At 32.5% G+C, this 25,636-nt stretch overlaps 1 protein-coding gene across 9 annotated transcripts; it reads left to right on the top strand.

The window, feature by feature from the left end:
* Positions 1-298: 298 nt before the first annotated feature.
* Positions 299-25,636, top strand: LOC134281656 (probable tRNA(His) guanylyltransferase). Of its 9 annotated transcripts, none has more exons than XM_062764089.1 (8): positions 299-417; positions 5,271-5,364; positions 20,723-20,880; positions 23,065-23,241; positions 23,678-23,847; positions 24,501-24,589; positions 24,774-24,881; positions 25,141-25,636. In XM_062764089.1, exons 3-8 carry the CDS (start codon positions 20,777-20,779, stop codon positions 25,318-25,320), a joined length of 828 nt encoding a protein of 275 aa, XP_062620073.1. In that variant the 5' UTR covers positions 299-417; positions 5,271-5,364; positions 20,723-20,776; the 3' UTR covers positions 25,321-25,636. The 9 variants fall into 9 exon arrangements, with proteins under 9 accessions (XP_062620073.1, XP_062620070.1, XP_062620071.1 ...); XM_062764086.1 differs by having other exon boundaries at positions 300-417; positions 5,255-5,364; XM_062764087.1 differs by having other exon boundaries at positions 310-327; positions 5,255-5,364.

A 25,636-nucleotide genomic window follows, 5' to 3' on the forward strand; every position in this document is an offset into this window, starting at 1 on the left:
TCTTCCCATTCAAAAGATATGACTATGGTTAAAGTTTTTGTGATAGGCTGACAGACTTGCAGACTGACGGACAAACAAACGAATGAGGTTTAATGTTCCCTCACTTTTCCTGTACTTATTTAAAAAAAAAACTTAATAATGAGATCATCAAATCGATTTTTAAGTGATTACTTTGAACAATATTAAAATTTATGGATTTTTTTTCTTATTTGGATTCTCTATTCCCCATGGCAGTTTAATTCTTTGACTTATCCGGAACACGAGGACTTTACCGTCATCCATCCTACTTTTAGTCGGCAAAGACTGTTTCCTATTGCACAAGGCATGGTACATCTGATTAATTCATTATTTTGATTTTTAAAAGCCGTTTATTTAATATGTATTTTACATTGGATGATATTTTCACACAGTCATGCAGTAAGTGATCATATGTTTATTTTTTAATCCATATTGTACCACAGGCACCTGAAGTATGGATAATACCCCCCCCCCCCTTTTTTAATGAAAAAAAAATGTAAGACTGTATAATATCTCAAAAATGTAAAATTTACCCGTCAAACACTTCTATATATGGTTATATGCAAGCAGATTGTACTTTTTCTCACGTTTAAAGAATGGCCCTATTCGGTATAATAAAAATACACAAGGTAAGAAACAAAAGTTGTAAACAAACGGGGGGACCCCTGCTTCGAGACAGATTACCAAGGTAATAATTAGTGTTACCTATCATAATTTTGCAAGCACTCTGTCTGGGAGATGTTGTTTTACTAGTCTCTTTAACCTAAACCCCTCTATTAGCATTTGATATGCCATAATCGGACGATTTATTAATCGGATACATAAAATTTCCTCCATTGGCAGCTTTGGAGGAGGTTTTGGAGTCGCACTTCTGTTTTGCCTTATCTGATTGGTTAGATATTTAAACTGTATTACAATTAACCAATCAGATAAGGCGAAACAGACCCCCCCCCCACCTTTTTTTCAAACATAACTTTTACTATTGAAATGTTTATTGAAAAGCTGGTCCCCCTACTTTTGGCTAAAGTAAAGTGATATATGGCACGCCAAATTCACAAAAATGAGCTAATCATAGTTTCACAATCGATAAACTAGGTTTATCGGTTGTAAACTATAGTTTACAGACTGTAAACTATAGTTAACAAGGTTAATCTATATTTTACATCTGTAAACCATAGTTAACGCGATAATCTATGTTTCACAACCGTAAACTATACTTAACACCGAAAACAGTCATTTGCGATTGCAAAACATAAATTATCTGATAAATACAGTTTCACGATTTGTAAACTATGGTTTACAACTCTTTAATATAGTTAACGATCGTAAATTATAGTTTACAGACGTGAATCTACGTTTATCAACAAAATCTATTGTTAACGTTTTATTACAGACAGATAAACTTAGATTATCATTCGTAAACTATAGTTTACAACTGTTAAATATAGTTTTACAGATGAAAACTATAGTTAACGAATTGTAAACTATAGTTCACGATTTGTAAACTATAGTTTACAGTCGACAAACCTAGTTTATCAATTGTGAAACTAGGTTTAGCACGCCAAATTCACAAAAATGAGATAATCATAGTTTCACAGTAGATAAACTAGGTTTATCGGTTGTAAACTATAGTTCAAAGACTGTTAACTATAGTTAACGACATTAATCTATATTTTACATCTGTAAACCATAGTTAACGCGATAATCTATGTTTCACAACCATAAACTATACTTAACATCGAAAACAATCATTTGCGATTGCAAAACATAGATTATCTGATAAATACAGTTTCACGATTTGTAAACTATAGTTTACAACTCTTAACTATAGTTAACTGTTAACTGATAAATATAGTTTCGATTTGTGAAACTATGATTAACAACTCTTAACTATAGTTTACGATTGTAAATTATAGTTTACAAACGTGAATCTATGTTTATCAACAAAATCTATTGTTAAGTGTTAACGTTTTATTACAGACAGATAAACTTAGATTAGCAATCGTAAACTATAGTTAACAACCGTTAAATATAGTTTTACAGATGAAAACTATAGTTAACGAATCGTTAACTATAGTTCACGGTTTGTAAACTATAGTTTACAGTCGATAAACCTAGTTTATCAATTGTGAAACTAGGTTTAGCTCATTTTTTGTGAATTTGGCATGCCATAGATATAAGGGTAATGCAGTAGTTGTGTGAAGAAAATTTGATACTGAAAGAAGTATATGATGTTGAAAAAAGTTTGCCTCATCCCCTGAGTAAACGAGTGAAAATTCCCATAAACAGTAATATTTTTATTACTGAAAAGAGGAACAATCCTGTTTTATAGTAATACTTCCATGAAAAAGGAACTGTGTCTAACCTGTTTAAAGAGTTGGACAGAGTTTTGCCTACATCCACTTCTTTTCCCAAACCTTCATGTTTTGATCCTGGAAATCATTCAATCTAATTAAACTTATATGTTCCGAATCTGCTACCGCTACTCAAACATCTAAGAACATCTAAATGGTATTAATTAAATGTATAGTCCGCAAGTCTGGCATATTTAGGGGAATAACAAAAACTAAAAAGCACAAACTATACAAGATATCCCGCACGTCACATTCATACATAGCACAGCTTTTGCAATGCATATTTTGTTTTACTAAGAAACTCCTCGGACGTTTAGATTCAGCAGTGAACAGAGGAAACCCATTCAAACTACTGTATACAGGGTTATTTTCACCCCATTTTATTTTTGCCCTTTCACATTTGCGGACAATTTTGCCCCATTTTAAATTTGTCCTGTCAAAGTTTTATTTAAGTAATTATACTGTATTATATGAATTCGCCCTGTTTTAAATTCACCCAAATGAGACTAGGGCGAAAAGGGCAAAAATAAAATGGGGGTGAAAATTTCCCTGTATTCAGTGTAAGCCAAGATTTCTGAGGCAATGTTTTCATTGGCTAAACGAAAGGTCGCTCTGACGTGACCCCAAATGAGATGTTGTTAGATGTTTGAGAAGCTGTAGCAGATTCAGAACATCTAATTTTAATTAGATTGGGAAATCATTTAAATGTCAAATTGGCGATAGTCTACACTTTAACGGACAATATATTGCAAGGTTTTAGATTGCCATTGGCCGTTTGCTGATAAATATTCAAAATTGCCAGTAAAAGTTATCTGCCCAAATGGGTAGAAATTGAACACTTAACAGACACTTAATGGCCAATTAAATTCTGTATGAAACATATGGAGATAATGAACAGTATTCAAGGTCAAGAGTGCATAAAACAAACACGGACCTTGCAAAACTTCAGAGTTGGGATCAGGTATAATGGAGGAGTGAGCATCACCTACCAACCGGTCACATCTGCCGTGTGCTCATCGTCATGATTGGGAAATAACGGAAAAATCAGTCATCAATTCAGTGTATAAATAATGGACTAACAATTAGTATGAAAAACGTCAGTCAGCATTTGAGTCAATGATGAATTGTATTTGCTGACAAGGTCATTGTATCAACCATAGAACTTTTGAATGATTGTATGTAAAGGCTGGTCATATTGTTTTTTTAATTTCCAATTCAGTTCTGATTATTTTTTCCAAATTCCTTTACTACTGTCGATTTCATCAGCAAATGAGTGAATGACAATCAGGTATTTGATCTTGATCACCAAATCGCTTCATGCTATCTCTTTTTTTCTGCTTCCGTAATACCAATAGTAATATGCATATGGAGTAGTGGACAAGCATTTGCACTGCTGAAGAAGATTAATCTTATAATGTTTATAGGGCTGTAAACATGGTAAACTTAGCTCATTAGGAATTAAAACTCATTTGAACAGTGCATGATTTTAATACCATTAGTTAATAGGTACAACGGAAACTCACCAAGTACAGGCAAAATGACCAATCCTCTCTTTGCTTTTGGGTAATTGAGAGCTCTTAATTGTACTTTGGTGACTTTTAAAATACATGTATATAAAACTAATTTTTCTAAAGTAATGTAATATGATTGAATTACCTGGTACACTTGTTCAGTATTTTATTTTAAAGGGTTTTTTTGCTGACTTTATTTAATTTCGCAGTGAAAGATTGGTTTAAGAATTGTATATTTTCAACTATTAGTTGGCTAGATAGAATGTTATATAATTGTTCTTTATCTTTATGTAGAATCTTGAAGCTTCTTCATAATTTCATTCACGGACGGAATACTCAAATAAGGGGGCATAAAAATATAACATTAATGTCTCTTGGGTTTTTTTTTACTACTAGTTGACTTAGTTTATATATAAGCATGCAACCTCAAAATTATATGGGCCATTAAAACTTATATTTTTTTATATATGTCTAAGTGAAACAAATTTGGGTTAACTTTATATAAAAATATTGCCCAAATCTTGACAAAAGGATTTAAAATTCAGATCATTTATTCTATGCACAAAATACACCTTGCACATGTTGCAGATATGAATACACAGTACTTTCTAATTCAATGACTGAAACGTAATAAGCAGATGAATCAGTTTATAAAATCAAAAATAGCAGGTGAGTTTTTTTTTTCATCCTATTTAATTTTATCCTTAACATGCTTAGATTCAACACTGTTCAAAATAAAACTTTTCTTCATCTCATTTTTTTTCTTGATTGAAAATTTATTTGCATTCTAGTATTATATTTATGAAACATAATTTACTTGACCATTTGACCATTCAAAATGAAGTTCTGATGTCTTGCTGATAAGTAATAAATCTAATAACACAGTTGATAATTATTAAGTCACTTATTCATTGTGTTTTGTGATGTGTTTATCAGTTTAAAAGTTGACCGAGTGTATTGATTTGAAGTGGACTTAAGTGCCATATAGATATTCCACCTACTGACCACTGTAATATTACTTAACCAGTGTATAACAGTTTGTTAACATACAGAGGCAGTAAGCCTTAATTTACTTAGTCCTGAGATAAGCCTTACAGTTCGACCAAAGACTTCTTTGACAAAAATTTAAATGGGCAATGCCTTAGCGGCACATTTTATTAATTCCTATTATTACGGGAAATGATAATGTTTATTCTAAATATTTTGGCCAGCCGTGTGTTTTCCAGTGCTATCAGATCTACAAGGCTCATAGATTCGTTCGAGCACAGAAACTAATTTGGCAAAGAGTTATTCCTAATATTTAGCGTAAGAGGGCTTTTGAGAATTTATGAATAGTCTATATCGAGTTGCTAACACCTAATTATATTTCAGTTGTCCTTAAGTATAGATGACAAGGGAAGGCACGTCGCAACCCAGATATCTGATTGAGGGGCCCTCGAGAATTCAGACAATACCGTGTTACCAAGTCCACATCTGTCATGGTAGGTTTTTTCTTTATTGAATTATTGAACAAAAAGTATTGCATGCTCATCAAACTTTTTTTTCCTGTATGCATGAATTGTATCACAGTTTGGTGTGTTTCTTATTCATTGAAAAATTTTATTGATGTTTGGAGCTTGTTGGTGTATTTTAACGACAGCTTTAAATGACTGTAAATGAAGTTGTATACATATGTAGATGTGTACATAATGGGGTGCTCTTCCAGCATAAAACGGTTGTAAATTGCGATGTCCTGTACAAAAGATGACATTCCTCTGTTTGTCTTTTAAATGTAATTCAAGATGTTGACAAATATACCCCCCAATAAAATTCCCAAGTACTGGGTTGTTGGGGCCACTACAACAAAAAATTGTCAGTGAGATACCTTTAAATTCTCCCATATGTGTTGTCACCTCCTAAATGACCCTTCAGTGTAGATATATGAGTGTGAAGGGAATTTTGGAATGTCTGGTAAGTTTTTAAATATTTGATGATAGATCTATGGTGTATTTAATTTGCTTTTGAGCAGTTTGTGAAGATATTTTTTTAATGATATTGTAACAATGTAACAATTCATACTGAACATGTTTAAATATATTCCAGACAAAGTTCTTTAGCATGCCCATGCAGGGACTAAATTGAAGTAGTCAGTTTTAAAATAGATGTATATTGGAAATGTTGCTATATACATGTAGTATTAGGTGCTAGTGACTTAAACATGTTAAACGTTAAAGTTATGATGAATTAATGCAGCTTAGCCTATTTGATTTTATAAACTTTACATGAGGAATTGCTTTGTAAAATATATTTCCTGTGAATTAACTTGTGTCTGCCATGTAAAAAAAAAGGTAGGAGTCGGACTTTACATGTTGCATGCAATTTTTTTTTATTGATAAATTATATAAAAAATATTTTTAGTATTGCTAGAGCTACAGTTGTGTATTTAGCAAATATCGGTTCTTCTTAGGGTTTTTTAGTTTTTGTTAGATAGATTAAAACTAATGCATATATAAATATACTTCCTGTTACATGTCTTTCTGTGTATGAGCAATACAAAAAAAGAGAAGTAAAATGCACAGCATGTAATCATGGCAATCATTAAATTGTGTTGAACAGGATAACCCTAAATCAATATAGAATGCATACATGTACAGTGTCACTGTGTCAGTGACTTGCAAAAAGTGGAAAAAAATGTTTAAAATGTATGATACATTCTGCAAAGCTGCACGATATAATTAATGCTGTGGCTGGCAGACATATATATGTGTGTAGTTCTAGACATGCAATCCAACAGTCTTTCACAGACAAGTTTACACCTGACATGGTAGATGTTTTTAGTGATATTTCAGGTTTGACTCTTCGTAAGCAGTTTAATAGATAATCTACCTGTAGGCACATCCATGAAGAACCTGTAATCAATATAGAACACTTTCCACATTTGCACCTGTATGTAGGTCATAAATAGATTAAAAACCTACTTCAATGAGATTCCAATATTCAAAGAGATTGTCTTTTTTTTTCCTCGTATGCTTAGGAATTCTCTTTCAAAATGTAATAATTAAAAATCTGCTTTGCCACCAAGCAAATTCGATTAAAAGCAACGTACCTTACACCATGCACAATTTACCTTTTACAAAGATATTCCTGATCTAAAATCATAATAAAGACCATAGAATGTTCTTAGAATAGATATCTAATGATGAAAGATCTATTTTGTTATCAAAGATAAAAATTACTAACATTGTGTCACAAGGATTTTCCACTACCCCGTGTAGGGCCGAATATGGGCCCCATTCCCAATTGCAAATTCCTTCCATTTTTTCCCAAAAGTGAACAGACAAAAACTCCACAAAGTTAACTTGATCGAAATTCATGTAAAACAAACATGGTCAGGTTTGAAATCTAAATGAAATGAACAAAATTTGAGGAAACTTCATAATAATTAATCTATACTCTGAATTATAGTTCTGAATAATGAAGTAAAAATCAATTTTATTCATTATAAGTGTTTATTTCTTGAAAAAACTCGAGCAATAAAAAATTCCCAAAAGGTGATAAAATGTCATTAAATTCCCAATTGTAAGGGCCTGGGCCCCATTCCCAAAATGGTGTGGAAAATCCCTGATGATGTATCCCACAAAGGGGCAGTGGTAGAGCGTTTCTTTAGAGTTGTGGAGTAAGGAGTTTATCCTTAAGCCGGGATTTTGAATCCCACTGTGGGACATGGAGACCGGTCCCTTGGATGAGACCGTATAAACCGAGGTCTCGTGTCGCAGTAGGTGCTGGCATGAAAAAAAACCCTCCATGCTCAATGGCCCTGAGTGCCGAGTATAGGAAAAAATTTGCAGCTCTCCATATGAGTGAAAAATCCTTGAGTGGGACGTTAATCAACATACAAACAAACAAAACATGTCGTTCTTGCTGGTATTTCTTCTTTGTTTGTTTTGGAAAAGATGAATAGGATACATGTAACTACCGGTACAAGTTATGAAAGCTACAAACATCCTTCAATTATCAAAACTTTTACATATATCAAGAATAAGAAAGTAAAATCAAATCTATTTTGAATAAATCCTTTACAAACATGACACTAATAAAATTGCATATAATAATAGTGATATTTTTAAAGGTGGGGTTTTCACAGACCTTTGAAAACCTTTACCCTGAAAATTTTATGAAGATCTTTTATTGTTAATGATTTTTATTGATTTTATATTGAAAGTTTTCCACAACTTCTCCACTGAATAAATGTAGGGTTTTAATATCAATTCTCTGTAATTATCAAACAATGTCAAAAATGTTTGGCCACACTACACTTTCAATTTCAATAAAACTTTTTGTGTGCAATCATACTGTCACATCATTAATGATTTTATATTTTTTTATTTTAAAAAATGTTTCGTTGCTATGGTAACGGCACATATCTTTTCCCTGTATATTCGACCTAAAATAAGACCCAAAAATCCTGATTTTATAGGTTTTACTGAACATAGCAAAACTTATAAGAAACAAGAGAATGAAAAAACCTATTATTTTATTAAAACTACTATTATTCCCCTTTAGTTTTACATAAAAAAATCCTAAGAACTGTAATTCTATATAATGACTAAATAACTCTTCTCTTTGGGGATTTTGGCATTTTGCCAAAATAAGAAAATTTACATTTTAGACCTCTTTTCAAAGTGATTTTTTTAACCTTTGCACACTGATTTGAAATTTATGAAACAGTATATTATAGAGAGTAAATATAAGTTAGTCTAACTACATAAAAACATTTATGGGAGACTAAATTTTTTTTTTTTTAAAAAGTGGATGAAATTTACCCAAAATCTACAAAATGTACATATTTTGATGAACATTTGTGCATATATTACAGAACAGAAATGTGTCCATTATACCTGTTTTTAAGTCATCAATAGTAAATGTAGTGTCTATAGTTAGATATGTATCATGTGAAAATATTTATATTTCATTTCCATAAGCCTTTAGATACATTGGGATGTACTTTGTCTGTCTGACTGTCCAATTCTACACGAGTAAATATGATCTACATAAATGTTAATTTTGCATTGAATTGACCAAGGATTGAATTCAGATTCATTATCCATCCGAGGTATCTTTGTTTCCTTGTAATTTTTATGCAGTATGATCCTTTAAATAAATACATATTTTATTCATATATAAAGTAAGAGAAATATAAACACTCACTCAAAATGCCCCCTCAGACTTCTGAAAAACTAACAAATTAACCAATTTGTGTACAACAATCCTTTTCAGGCCTTTTTTTTTTGCCCTCTTGGGTCTGAAAGCTGGATCCATTGTTACATGAAATTTACAATCTTTTTTCAGAAGATGATCTTAAAAAACGAGCATATTTATTTTGATTGAATAGCATTCTAATTCCCTATTACCATACAGATTGCCTAGATCGATAAACGAAAGATGTGATCCATTTTCAAATTTATTAGAACCTTGTAATTATTGAGCCTTAAACCAATAAACACATAATATATGATGGAGGAAAAAAATGTCACCTCACAATCTTTCAGACCTACAGAAATAAAAGCTTAATATAGGAATGTACATGGTCCCTTAATTTTCTAAACATAGGTACATTTTTCTAATATGTCCTGTTTCAGTTTAGCACGCTTACTGTCTACATCAGCAGCTTCTAAATCTTCCTCGTTCAATCTTTTATCTTTTTGTGCAAGTCTAGAGAAGAAACTGGCTATTTGCTGTGAGGTAAGAAACTGAGATCGAGGGAACCTATTTACACCATTTCTCTTAACATATCTCATTTCTTCAGCTACTTTAGACGGATCTTCTTTTCTACCAGTTGATTTACCAGTGTTAAATTTTTCTTGCAGGTAACACTTTTGGTCTTCTGTGAAAACAGTTTTTGCTTTATGAACTTTCAAAGCCCATCCTTTTTTGAGTTTACTGTTTTCAGTGTTGGTTGTTTTGGTTGACTGCTTTGTGAATAGGATCTCTGTTCTTCCTTCCAATTTTTCTGAGTATAATATCTTTGACCTATCAGGGAGACTAAGTTTTTCTTCTTTGATATTACAGTTTCCTGTCATAATATGCTTATCAAGAGATTTTGAATTCTTAAATTTTCTGCTACATCCTTCTTCAGGGCAGCTGAAAATTTTACTCATGGTTCTTCTCCTTTTTGAGGCTGGCATAATGCTTGAGCCTTCATCATTTCCATCTCTACTTTCATCATCTGCGCTGTCATTATCATTACTGTCATCATCTGAATCTGTAAATAACAAAGTAAATAATATACCGTACAAGTAGAAATTTTAGTGAGGATTTAATTTTGGCATTTTTAGCGAGCTTTCCGAGATCGCTGAAATTGAATATCGCTAAAAATTAATTCGCGTTTTATTAGTAAAGGCTTCTTTAGTGTGCATTTAAAAATCGCTTAAATAACATCTCGCTAAAAATAAATTACCAGTTTTTAGGGACAAATCTCTAAATTTGCGTCTCGCTAAAAATTCCATTTATACGGTATATCCTCTTTCAATGCTGAAAATTTGATTTATTCTACTAAAATCTGCATTATACTAGATATAACTGTACTGTGTTATATACTTATGGAAAAGTTGTGTTATAACTTATAACTAATCTTGAAACATTTGTATTACATCTCAGTTTTTCCATCATATGCCTTAATTATGCTGTATACTTTTGATGAAAGTAATAATTAAATTCAATTACATTTTAATGAAATAATTGTAATAGAACAAGTCAATTGGCCTAGAGAATATCAATATATTTCTGTCCATATACTCAGTATCTACATTTAATTTGCAAGTGGAGACAATTAAGCCTAAAGAGACAAAAATTTTGCCAAGCATGCATGCATATATTAAACAATAAAATGTATGCCCCCCTTCCCTTGAAAAATAATGTCTTGTAACCTTATTTTTTGGCATGTCAAAATTTCTGTGGGAGTTAAAATATTGTGATCTTGCAATATTGATGCTACTTCAATATTTTTGTTTATTTAACAAATTACAAGTGTTTTATACCTCTATCATCAGCTTTAGGTTCAGCTGGCATAAATTCGGTGCTTGACCAATCAAGGTGAACATAAAACTGCATCACTGGAATTTTCTTACTGCAGATATTATCCCATGGTATTGTCTTTCCTGAATTATAAAATGCTTGTATTTATACAGAATTCTTGTGGGTAAATCATCTTAAATTCCTAATAATTAAAAAAATTCTGAAAATCATTTACCTGGACCAATCTCAAATGCTCTCCAAATTCGCAATCCTTCCTCTGTAAACTGGAAATTGTGTAAAGTGGAAATGGATGGTATGCTTTTCAGTGTTACATGGGCAGGTTCTGCATCTATGATTTGGCTTATGACCTTGACTTTGCATAGTCCTGTTTGTTGAGAATCTATTGCCTGAAAAAACAAACAGACTTGAATGAATAAAGGAGAAAATCTCAATACTTCAAAGAAAAAAGATGAATAAGCAATTTGTACAAATACATTAACATGTATTTCATTAAAATAATGTTTGACTTGTCTAAATATCAATTTCTTGGATCTGAAAAAGGAATCAGCATTGGGGGATAAAATATCTAAGTTATATATAAATTGACCATTTGTTGTTATTGTCACCCTTCACAATCTCATATACATGTGAAACCATTTGAAAAAGTGGTTGAAATTTTAATGCACAGGACATTGACAGTTCATTGTATTTTTGTGACATATTTTATTTCAAATATTTACAATTATAACATGCGTACGTACCTTTTTCATTTGTTGAGCAGATATTACATCATTCCCTTCATTCACATGCCTCTTGATGGCAGATTTCATGTGTGAAGCTTTTCGGTCGCAAGGACCTTTACCATCCTGGGCCTCACAAAAATTGTATGACTTCAACTTTTTTCCAAGTTCCTGGTGTAATAGTGTCATTGTTGTGGTACTTTTATAGCATCCGGCATTGTCTGAATACAAATGTATTTGATTGACTTCTGAAAGACTGCTACAAACATCAATCAAGAGGGCTGCTGTTGTTGCCGCATCTTGAGATATAGGCTCCTCAAATATATGCACATGAGTGACGTTTGTAACAAAACCCCCCATTCTTGTGATGGTGTACGTAATATGCCAATTTACCCCTCTTTTCCCGTACCAATCTGTTTGGCCCTCCCTATATTTTCTTGGCAAGAATTTCATAGCCCAGTCTGCTACAACTAGTGCCTCTTTCTCTCCCAAAGAATTGATGATGTCCTGCCTTGATCTTTCCTGATTTTTGGACCTAAGGATGTGCCCCTTCCACTCATAAATACTTTCAATGGCTTTCTCTACCTACGAAAAAAAAAATTATGGCCAAGGTTAGAATTGTCAAATTCTATGTTAATAAAGATCAAAATTGTTGGCAACATAACAAATGTCTTGTCACAAGGAATATTTCTGTGGAGTATTTAGGCCCTAATACTAACTGTTCATAATTAAGTTATGGCCAAGGTTAAATTTTTTTTAAAGTGGGTAAAAGTCAAATTCAAATCAAAAAGATAGGTCTTGAAACAATAGATGTACAAATCCCTAGCACCTGACCACCAACTGTTTAAAAGTGATTGTCAAGTTTTTATTATTATTTTTTTTTTGCCACAATGGGTCAAACTCTAATGTCAAGGTCAAAAGGCCAAATATGATTATACCCAAGGAAAAGCCTTGTCATAAGGAATAAACAAGTGAAATATAAAGTCAAAGCTCCATTCAATGAAAAGTTACGGACAAAAAGACAGACATACAGGCAAAACCTTTACACCTCAGAATCTTCAATTATCTAGGCAAAAAAATAATACCTAAAATTTATCTTTACCTTAAACAAAATAGCCTCTGGGTTATCCCAGTGTCTTTCTTCTACTTTCTCAGACATAAACAACAATGCATTATCAACAGAATGACACTGTTGGCATTCTTCTGTATGCAGGTGATCAACACATGTCTTGCTAAAAGCACCCTTTTCTTCACTCAAAGCAAAGGAACAGCAGTGGTCTGCTACAGATGATGTGGTATTGACGTGTAGCTGAAAAACACCAAATTATTTTTGAAAAGTAGGTCAAACTTATTATATAATAAATACTGATGCTCCCAGATAGCAAGGGTTGAAAATTCTTAAATGCAAGTCAAACTCCAAGGTCAAAGTCAATATTGTTGGTATCACAAGAAAGGCCTTATCAATAGGAATACACCTGTGAAATATGAAAGCCCTACCTTAGTACTGACTTTTCAAAAAGTTATGGCCATGCAAGGTTAATTTAAATAAACAGATAAACAGGCAGACAGACGAACTGACGGAGCAAAAATTATATGCCCCTGAATTATCTTTAAGAGTTTGACACAGGTAAAATGCACATGATATTATTGAATATGAAAGTCTTCTCTTCTATAATTCCTGACCAAGGTGAATTTTTAGACAGAAAAATTGACAGTTGAAGAAGATTATAAAAGGATTCTTTATTTTTGCAGAAGCAATGGAAAAATTAATCAATATACTGATCAATAAGAGTTAATTTTTATGTAAAAATAATTACCTTAAAATCAGTTTTCAGGTAATGCTTAGCAGCAATCAAATTGTCAAGTGTTTTTTTCTTTTCATCAATGGTCAAATCAAGGTCTTCAACAATTGCTGTAAGGTCCGAAAAGGCCTGAGTCCCCTCTGATACATAGTAGTCAATCCCTTGCATGGACTGTCTTACAGAAGCACTACAATCAGTCGGAATCTTGTACATTGTGCTCGTACCTGTAGAAATAGTTATCAAATGAATATAAAATATAAAAAAAAAGGTTCACAACTGAATTCACATTGGGCACTGATTAACAAAATTATAAAAATGATTAAATCTATACATTTGAAAAATCTCTTCTTTCATACAACTGAGATCGTAATTTATTTCATCATAAATGTATTACTCCAACAACATTATTAATTATGCCAAACTTGAAAGCATCTTGCTTCATTAGCTTTGTTTTGACATATTTCGTCATCTTTAAGATTAGCATTGATTTTCCTTTGGTTTATTTGGGGGTTTTTTTTTGATGGGGTGGGGAAGGGGGAGGTAAATGAGTATTTTTTGATAAGAAAAAAACATCTACAGATGTTTTAATCATTATACCTAATGGCTTTATGTTTTCCTCTGCACAAAGCTGTGTGTACTGTCTGATGATTGTAGCTGGAGCAAGACTCCTGATGACGTTTGGAGTCTGGATTATTTCTCCCGTGGAAAGTTGTAGCATCTTTTCTCCTAGTGGCAAATCTTTGATGAGGTGGCTAGAGGTGATAAAATCTAAAAAATGGTCAAGCTGCACGTCATTTATTTTGGACCGAGGGACCAGTGATGGCTCAATGGGTATACCAAGGCCTGCTTCTAGTCTTTGCTTCTTTGCAGTATAGAACTTATAGCGACTTAGGCAAGGTAAAAGTGCATTGACTTCTGCAAAACTGTAATCGTTAGTTGCTATAGAAAGTAACTGGCGCCTTAATGTGCATGTATTGGCATTCATATAAGAGCTAGCTATTGCTTCAAGCAAAGAATTCGAAGTGTCCTTTTCAGCAACATTAATCTCCCCAAAAAGAGACTTTCTGATGAAATTATAATCTTCGGGACAGATTGTTTTCAGAACAGCTGTAACACAGTCAGTAGCTTTTGAAAGATATCTCCTCTTTGTCCTCTCACTAGAATTTTCCAAAGAGTCACGGAGAAACTTCACGGGACTAATGTCACAGACATCCAAAAATTCATTAAGCTTTTGAAGCTTATCAACTCTGACAGCAGATGTATCTGTCCCTTGACTGTTACAGTAGCTGTCTAAATCAGAACTCTCCTGGCTTGAAATTGATGCATGTTCTTCTAACTGAAAAGCAATAAATTCATTAAAATGAATTGAAAATAATCTTTAAATTGACTAAAAATTTAGGACTATAGGCTTATAAAGACCTTTATGATCAGAGGCATATTAAGTTTTATGAAAATATTATGAATGGTTTCTTTAAAAATGAGTTAAACACAAAGTGAGACAAGAGGTCCATGGGCCACAATCGCTCACTTGAGCACTCAGTGGATAAGGGAAGGGACTATATGATTTGAAAAAAAAACTTGAATACTTGAATCTACACTAACTTAAGATGCTCACATATTTCTTTGACTAACTATGGCTATTTTACCCTTAAGTTTGAAATTACACTGTGGTAACAGTACCTACCCACCCAACCTCACTCCCTCACGATTTGTACAAAATTAAGTCAATACTACCTGAGGATGCTTCCATGTAAATATGACTAATCACAGCTATCTGCATATGAAGTTTGACACTTATTTTTTTTTAAATGAGGTCAAGGTCAAATGAAAGCAGTTGAGTACAGTAGCTCACATCCGTATGTATCAGAATATAGTGTTTGATAACAATGTCCTGAATGGTTTCTTTAAAACTGAGCTAAACACTTACTTAAGAAATGAGAGGTCAAGGTCAAAGGAAAGGTCAAGGACAAAAATGCTGATGCAGTTAATAGCTCTCATCAATTTCTATCAGTAAATGAAGTTTAATAAAAATATCCTGGATAGTTTCTCTGAAACTGAGCTTTAAAGTGAACTAATCGCAAATCGCTGTAGAAGGACAGATGGGAGGACTGGAAGACGGACATGCCAAACACTATATACCCTAGCCATATTCATGGCAGGCATAAAAATGTATGTTCTAGGTGATTTATAAGACCTCATTTACCATAATTAGAGCTTTTTGGCTTTTTTTTTCAGGCTAAAAGCCCTAGGCTATTGTTTTTGTTTTTTATTATTATTATGCTGATCACTTGTTCATCCTGGATTTAAGGAGAGCCTTTAGATATATACATTTTATTTTATAACCATCTTAAAGAACCTGCAGGACATTTGAGAATAAAATACCCAGTAAATTTCATTTATCCTGAGTGCCTTTGCCCAGAGTATCTTCCAGATTCAGTATTCATTTACAATGTATCTATATGTGACAAAAGTTTTATTCATGAAATTTGTTTCTTTTGTCTCAGAAAAAGTTTTGTTGAACCTTGTTGTATTTTACCACATAAATTCTCTCAGCAAACTAAATAGTGGTTTCTATAGAATGATAGTATAAACATGAGCTTGTGAGGGAGATCAAGTGGAAGACAAACTTAGCTGCATATCTGTTAAGCTCTCCGAAAACAAAAATATTGATAGACCGGAGAGCTACAGTGCCACCCATTGAAAAAACTGTATATTTATTGCGCACAAAAAATGCGCTCTGTTGTTGATTAATTCTTCCAAATTCTTACCTAAATTGCATAAACTGGAAGATTTCTAAAAAATCCTTTTTCCTCTATCAAGTACTTTTGTAGTTGACATCTGAACGAAGCATATTGGACCGAATTATCCTTGAAACCAAAATGGCAGTATAAATAAGCGAAATGTTCGATGATTACAATATCAGGGCCAGGAGGACTATTAACAACAATTATGAGGAATGTTTTATTGTGGAAAGAGTCAAAGAATATGTTAGAAATTCACGGTTATTAGTATTTTGAGATTACAGTTTAAAAACATAGAGGAATAAACCGAGAACCGAGCGCACTTTTTTGTGCGCAATAAATATACAGTTTTTTCAATGGGTGGCACTGTAGCTCTCCGGTATATCAATATTTTTTTCGGAGAGCTACAGATCTGCAGCTAAAGACAAAGTCTGAAACTGATAATATACTTATATACCAATAAGAGCTTGCTAAGAATTTCTTACCATATAAACAGACGCGAGTCTATTCGGCCTTAAGTTATACTCTCCATTTAGTCCATTACCAGGAAGGTTTTTATTCTCAGAGCTCTGTAGATAAATTTAAATAATGTTAAAGTTTGTTTGATAAAAATTCATACGACCTGCACAAATCAATCTTTTGAAAAAATAAAACATAAACATCAACAATGTGACAAATGAAAATTGTGAAGTTTTAGTCTAAGACATAATTAGTAATATCTAATGTTCTGTATACAGGACCATCTTTAAAATATTTGTTTGTCCTCTCCTGACTCAGAGAACAATTACCGATATAGGGTCAGTAGGTAGGTTGAAAAACCTTTTTTGCAGAAAATTTCTATATATTTTTTGATGAGATATAAGGAATAAACAGAAAAAAGATGTGTCCTGCAATTGCAAAAAAAAAAAAAAAAAAAAATAGGGCATTAAAACACTTACACTTTCAGCAGGATCTTCGTAAAGACTTTTCCTACATCTTGGACAAATTGCTAGAAAAAAAAATGTAAGTGTTACATGTATATCATTATTTATTGTTTTCTGCTAAACAGCATTATCCCATATTCCACCTCTTTACCTCAAACATAATATACAGTAAATTAATACTTTAGCAATGTATATTTCGTAATATCTTACTTTTCTCACGATTGATAAAAATATTTCCATCCAAGATGTTCTGATTTTGGAGTAACAAGGGAGATAATAAAAAATGTGCAAAAACTTTATCTAGAAAAAATGACTGAATTGACTTTAAAATTTCAAATAAATACAAGATAAGTTTAGTTACTTTTCACTTTTAATCAAAATATTTTCATCTCCAGTAAGATTTTCTGACTTTAAAATAAAAGGGGAATTCAACCAAAGAGTGACTGCACTTAAGGTATGAGAGTTGGATCCCGATGCTTTGCGCAAAATAAATTCCAAAATTCATTAAATTTATGTTTTATAGGTATTAAACAATATCTTATGAGCAGGTTTTAGTATATTATATTACATGAAAGAATTTAATAATGCCGAGCGACACTAGCTTTTGAGACAGGGGTCTTATAGTTTTGGCTCATTTCTATTGTTATTCATATGCATACCAGTTTTCAGCGACATTGTTTACATATAGCCGCAACTTAGCCATTTTTCTCATTTGCACAGAATGTGTATTTTAACTCAAACTAATACATATAAGCTTAGCCCCCCCCCCCCAACTTTTTTATATCATATATATCAAAAGCATTTACATGCACAATAATCATTTATTAGTTTAGCGATACATTATAATCAGAAGCTTCAAATGGATAGCCGAAAAAGGTTCGAAATAACGTCTTTATGTGCAGTCATTCTTTGCCAAAACATAAATGTCAATTCCTGGGATTAGGTCAAACAGACAAGGAGGTTCAACCCTCGAGTCCCTTCAGGTTGCACATCTATAGGACTAAAAAATAATGATTCATAACTTAACAAAGACTATTTAGTAAGGCATGCCATACAAAATTATGAATCTGGTGAATTAAAAACGGGAATGAAGGATACACAAATAGTTGATTATATGCAAACGTACAATACTCTCTAGTCCTATCAGATGGTTTGATGAAGTTGATGACAATGACAATGGCATGGTTGGTGAAGTTGATGACAATGACGTGGATGAAATGATGACGATGATGATATGATGATTTAACAAGTAGCAAAGGATTGTAGTACAGAAAATGCTTGTCTAAAATGCCAAGTCAAATTGAGTACTTCAACCAGTAGCCACAACAAATATTAAGCAAATAAATCCTAAAACCAAGCTGTGTTGAATAAAAAAAAATTATTACAATCAACAGTACAGGCAGGGGGGGGGGGGGGGGGGGGCAAAAAAAAAAAGAAATAACCCAAACTCGAAAATCCAATTTCATGGGGGGGGGCTAACTTTTTTTCAATGCCAACTTCCTTTCACTTACATTTTTACTTACATATCCTTCTATCATTATACTATGGTAAGAAGTGGGGGGGGGGGGGGGGCGAACAAACCTTTCAATAGTAAAGGTAATGTTAGGAAAAAAATGGGGGGGACTCTTAGTCTTTTAGTTTATAAGCATCTTGAGAAATTTTATACAGTGCTCAATTTAAAACCAAATTAAGTGAATGATTATCACAGCATTCAATTTTACACATAAGTAGTCATACAGTACTTACGAGTTCGTATTGGAACTATAATGCCCGTTTTGGAATGGATCTCCAAAACCTTTCCCATGGACACTGTTCGATCAGCCCTGACACCGTGACATCCTCCTATAACTTTATTTTCCTTTTCATGTTGTGCAATAATACTAGGTATACAACATAATTTTGATTTGCTCCGACTTCTGTTTTGATTTGAAAAACTTTTATACAGGTCCAGTACAATCAGTACATTTAGCTACGTAGGTAGTATTACCTACGTAGCTTTATTTACCTACCTCAGGTAGCTTGATTTAGCTACCAAATGAATTTACTTCTATAAAAAAGCATTTTTCTCAGGATGTGCAAAAACTATCATTTTGATGCAGTGATCATTTTCAACTTTGAACTCATCTGAAAACAATTCATGAAAAATTCCCTCTTGAAGAAATGTCTTTTTCTGCGCAATTGCAATCAAAGTTCTGAAAGTTTTGGGGCTATGTATGACAGTTGGAACAGTTACTCCTTGAATGAAATGACAAAGAAGTCCAGTTCTGCTCAACATGATAATAGGTCTGTAATTATTTAGCACAATGTTAAGTAATCAAACTCAGTCATGCCTCACCGCACGGACAGATAACCAAACAATGGAATTACATGTTTTGCTCTAAATTGACCAAACACAGCGATGTTTAAACTATCTCTGCTTTGGAATGTTTTTTAAAGTCTCCCTAGTATAAATATCAATAGTCATTTAACTGCAATTTTTTGTCTCTTTTCCATAAAAAGAAAAGTTACATTGAAAAAGCTAAATAAAGCTACCTGAGGTAGGTAAATAAAGCTACGTAGGTAATTCTACCTACGTAGCTAAATGTACTGATTGTACTGGACCTGTTATAATGTTCACTACATATAACAAACTTTTCTGTAATCTCACTGGCCAAAACGCCAGCTTCAGTTAAAATAATCTCCTGATCTTTTACGGAATATAAATTTAAGGCCAAATTTTTGCCAGTACATTCACACACGGTTGAACTTTTAAAGCTACATGGAGTACATGCCATTTTTCATCAAATCAATAGACTGTGCCTACTGTCGTCTGACATGTTTGTTTATCATGTATATAGTTTTTGTGATTTCATTTTCCAGAAGAGCTCCTTCAGGGCAGATAACTCTGTATACAAGCGGTGAAATATTGGACATTAGAAACTTCTTTAAAAAAAAAACTCTTAGGTGTCCCATTAATTTTCTTCATTTATCTTGTTTAAAAAATCGGAAAGATGAAATGTGAAATAGAAATTCCCTCAGAATCAGTGTGCAATTATAATAAAAAATCCAACAATTTATGGACTTATTTGAATGTAAGAAAACTAGATATTTTTAAAATTTGATATTTTCACCCTTTTTTAAACAATGAAACAAAAATCAAAAATTAATTTATGATTTTCCACCTTCATTTCAGCAAAATTCACCATGTTAATGAAGAAGGTATTTTTAAAATTCCAATTATTCAAAAACCTCGATTTTTAGGGTCTGAAATGTTTCCATGGCAACAAGTACACAATGCAATCATTGTTATAGTAATAAACCATTTTTTACAAATAGAAGTGATGTTTAGATTTCTTTGACAAAGTTTGATCATATTCTGTAACACAAAGTGGCCACCTCATTTTGATAATTACAGAGAATTGATATTAAATTGTTGATCAGCACCAAACTGAACATATTCCAGGAAATGGCTACTTGAACATTCACCATTGAATTTGATTTTGAGCATTACCCTAAATGAAAATTTAATACTAAAAGGCAATTTCCTTAGCCTTAATCAATTTTTTGATTAAGAAAGAAATTAGTAAAGCCTTTAGTTGAAAAATATGCAATCAATTTGTTCCTTAGAAGTAATTTCAACCAAACTTTTTATCTTTTGTAGTAAGAATTTCAAGGATGAAGTGAAGTAAAGATATAAAGACATTTTAACAGAGAAATGGCAAAGAGCAAGTTTGAATATGTGAAGCAGTTTGAATCAGAGGATAAATGTCTGCCAAACTGCTGGATCGTCATCAGGGTGGACGGAAAATCCTTCCACAGGTAAATAGTTTATAAAAATTTATATATTTTTACCCAATCTTATTTTTGCCCTTTCCACCAGCAAACAGTTTCGCCAGTTTGAATTCTCTTTGACACATTTCTGTGTTTAAGAGACACTGATGATTTCTTTGACTTTGCTCGTTTTAAATTTGCTCACTAGCAATGAAGGTGAAAGGGGCAAAAATAAATTGGGGGCAAATATTCCCTGTTTATGGTATATCATTTTCTGGAAAAGTGAATAATGAAGTTTTGTCATATATTAGCATTGACATATAATGTTCAGTGGCAGATCCAGGAATTTGGTAACGGGGGGCGCAGTAGAAGGCAGAGAGGTCTGGTGACTGTACTGAAGCCCACAGTGGGTCTAAGTCAAGGTCCTTTGGGGGTCTGGGGGCAAAGCCCGCGGAAGCTGACAAGTTCTTACAAATAAGAGATGTTTTTCCTTGATTTTAATATAATGGAAATATAAATTTTAAATACAAAAATTAGCATTGCCCTGGATTCGCCTTTGATGTTCAGATAGTTATATCTGTTGCATATACAACTCAGTTGCTTCATTTAGAATCCCTAGGCTAGTCCATATCTGGATTTGAATAGGTTTAATTGAACATAACTTCACAAAATAATAATTTAATATGGACACTTCTGTATTCAGACAGGGAACTTTCTATTCTCTTCCATCCTCTCCTTAAAGAGACATATGATATTTGTTACAAAATTTCCTGAATATCTGTCAAATGCAGATATTTCTCTTCAAATGAATGACAACTGGGCGGGAGAATACAGCCTTAATCATTGAATACCATATTTTGAAATACTGATAGCAGAAATATTTGAGTTATTTATGGTAATAGCATCACCGATACACTGCAGGCTTTGTCTTCTAAAAAATCCATAGAGATAAAAAATCCATAGAGAAAACCTATTTTCTTTGCTGGCAGTTTTTATGTGGTTTTCATTTGAAGTAACAGGTACCTGAAAAAATCTCTTTGTTTATTTTATACCCCGATCTATTACAATTTTCAGTTCTGTTGATCTTGAATGTTATGACACATTTTTTAGCAGTACAGATCAATCCATTTAAAATTTCTGATTGAATGGTTTAAATGTGTAAAAATCCCCCTCACATCCTAAACCCTCATTAAATCTTACGGCATATTTAAAAGTGAAGGGCCGTGGTTGTAATATTATTTGAAGGAAAGAGATTAATTAATTCTACCTGGCAATCACCCAGAGGCATGCCATTTAAAAATTCTGTGTGTTCCAACATGACATAATGGATCAAACACAAGATTCCATCTTTTAATTCCCAGTTTATCTATGTTGTACCCATTTTATGCAAGAGCAGGAAAAAAAGTCCAGATAAAAACGTGGAAAATATGTTAAAGTTTTCATTGTGATACATAAATGGCTTAAAATTAGGAATATGAAATGCAGATTTAATTTAAGCCTGAAAGAATTCTAATTGAGTTGTATATTAGCTATTAAAGGGACAGTTACACCCATAAATCACATTTTTTCAATATGGAGAGCATATTTCCTTTACAAGTAAAATCAGGCTGAAGAATCGAGTAGGAATTTTATGGCATCATTCTGGTGTTTACTGTCCAATGGCTTGAACAAAATGTTGTATTCTTAACCAGTATTTGAAATGGAGAAATATTTTTTTTAAGATCAATGTTTTATGCTGAGTACACTTACTCAGAAATAAAGCAGTACTCTCCACATCTCTGTTATAGGAATGCCTTTACTCAATACTGTACTGTAATATAATGCCTCAAGTGCATATACTTCTTTAGGCTATTCCAAATTTATATGTTTAGCTTCCATCTAAAAATCAAAACCAGATGAAAAAACACAAACAATAATGATTATGTGTCTATTTTTGAATAGGTAGATATCTGAGTGATCAGTCAATCCTGACTAATATTACATTTAGCAACCTTGATATTTTAAGGATATATTATATTTTTCCCTCAAATCATCTCCTATTGATCAAATTCAATGTAATTCACTGTAATATAATGGTCAGAAATTATTAAGACACTTTTTTAAAAAGGGAGTAAACTTCTGGTAAGGAAAAAAATATTCATTCATTAGCATTAAGAAAATTACATGACTTAATTGACAGTATATATACATTTTAAGTTTTGCTATGGTAAAATGATGTTATTTATCTAACAGATTTGCAGATGTCCACCACTTTGTGAAGCCCAATGATGACCGAGGTTTGAACTTGATGACCAGGGCTGCCCAGTGTGTTATGGACGAGTACAAAGACGTGGTATTCTGTTATGGACAAAGTGATGAGTACAGTTTTGTCTTCAAGAAAAACACCAATGTCTTCAACAGGAGAGGAAGGTGATCAGATGCTTGCTATATTTCTAAGATTTGATATATTGAATTCATACTTTGCCACACATACTAGTGCGTGACCCTAGATTTTATTTTGGCATAGTAAATGTATATGTATACAGGATGCAACATTAAAAATGCATTATTTTCCTGGTTGTTCTGTTTTTCAGTGAGTTTGTAAATTGCTCATATGAATTTCAAGTGTCTTGCTTGCTATTTCCAAAAGTTCAAAGTTGACACTGACATGAGCATTTATAATGCATGTGCATAACAGAGAGCTATAAATACTTTTTGTTCACATTTTTTTTTTTCGTTATAAGTAAATGCTTTATCTGAGTACTGTTTTAATATTGTTAAGCTGTATACTATATGTAGAATTTTTTTTTAGATATGTGTTTTGTTAATTTTTTTTAAAAAATATATTTTATGTATTTCTTTGCAGTAAAATAATGAGTAATGTGGTCAGTCTGTTCACTTCGTCCTATGTATTCTACTGGCCCCGATACTTCAACACCCAGTCCATGCAGTATCCTCCAGCCTTTGATGGCCGTGTTGTCTTGTATCCTAGTGATAAAAATCTCAGAGACTATCTGTCATGGAGACAAGCAGACTGTAAGTCGAAAACAGATCAATTATATAATATGTACATACATTTTCATAGGCGTAATAAATATTTATATGGGTAAACACTACTTATTTACCAATAGATTGCAAGGTTACAGGTGGCCAGTGCAAAGGAATATACAGTGAAACCTATGTCATCTGGATATTCTGCATTCTTTTGTGATGGGATGTAAACTTAACAGTTCATTTCAGTTAATTCATTTGTCTAAAATATTGTCTATTCCAATTTACTATCTAATCCAGAATGATGTTCACCAGGCTAATTTAGTATGGAACCATTGGTGTCCAGATCAGATATGTTAATTTTTCTCTGCAGTCCAATTTTTGCATTTTTGAAACATATTATATTTCAGGGAAATTTTCGCCCCCTGTTAAAAAGGGTCAATTTCAAAGAATACAATAAAATTTCTTAAACAAAACTTTGACTGGGTGAATTTAAAACAGGGCGAAATCGTTTGCGAGGGTGAAAGGGCGAAAATAAAGCGGTACGAAAATAGTCCTGTAAATACAGTATTTGTAAAGCATAAGGGTGCAGCACTGAACATTTTTGAGCATGTAAACTTGAACATTGTTGATCTCAAAGTTTTTGAACTAAAACTATTTATTTATTTAGCACTTTTCAATCATAATTTTTTTTCTAGGTCACATCAACAATTTATACAACACTTGTTTCTGGAAGTTGGTCCAGGAAAGGGGCCTGACCCCTGCCCAATCTCAGGAAAGGTTAAAGGTCAGAACTGTATTAATCACTATATAAAATGTACCCGTACGTAGTATAATGCAAGCATTTTTGCAAATATAATTTTGCTAAATGTACCGAAAAATCACATAAAATAAACTCAGTTGTGTGCTTCAATATTTCTAATTTCAAATTTGTTATTAGATTATACCAGTAAATCTTCATTGTTTTTCAGGGGACCTTGTCAAGTGATAAAAATGAGATATTATTCAATGAATTCAACCTGAACTACAATAACTTGCCAGAAATGTATAGGAAGGGGACAGTGATTATTCATCAAAAGGTCTGACTAATGTTTAAATACACTAGATTACTCAATTTTTGTCAGGAAAATTTCATTGATGGCCAACACAAATACACAGCATATTTTACTAATAGTAATAAATTATGATATATGTATTGAATTTGTTTGAAAAGACTGCTTTGTAGGTAAATTTTACTAATGTTATTCATGCCTTAGTGCAAGCAAAATTCTTAAAACTTTTTTGTTCTAGTCTTCAATAATTGTTCAGATATTTTCAATTTTGGTTAATACATTTCAGGAAAAAGAGCTGGACTCAAATTCTTTGTCCCCTGTGGAGAGAAGTCCTCGGAATTCTGTGTCGTTTAGTTCCCAAGGCGATTATATTCCTCGGACACGGGTCCAAATACTCCATTGTGACATCATTAGTGAAAAATTCTGGACCGAACATCCTCAAATTCTAGATGGAATCAAAAAATAGTTAATGCACTTGACGGTAAAAGGGAGAGAATTCTGCAGCTTTAAAATGTTTGAAATGCATGTCAGATGTAAAAGTGGTCAGAGAGGTGAAAGTGAAAAATTAGTGTTAACCTTAAGGCAGCCACTTTGACTGTGAGTGATGCATTATGTTCATGTGGGAGAGCCATTTTTTGTCTCATTTTGTACAAAGTTTATATTAAACTTCCTTGTATTTATTTTAATGTGACGTTATACTCAATTACGCAATATTGTTGACAAAGTTTCTTCTGTACCTTCTGTATCTTAATATATGAAATATAAATTTATGTGAATCATCA

The sequence above is a fragment of the Saccostrea cucullata genome, unplaced genomic scaffold, assembly GCF_032062105.1.
Source record: "Saccostrea cucullata isolate Sc308-1 unplaced genomic scaffold, CSIRO_AGI_Scuc_v1 ctg1055, whole genome shotgun sequence".
Classification (NCBI taxonomy): domain Eukaryota; kingdom Metazoa; phylum Mollusca; class Bivalvia; order Ostreida; family Ostreidae; genus Saccostrea; species Saccostrea cuccullata.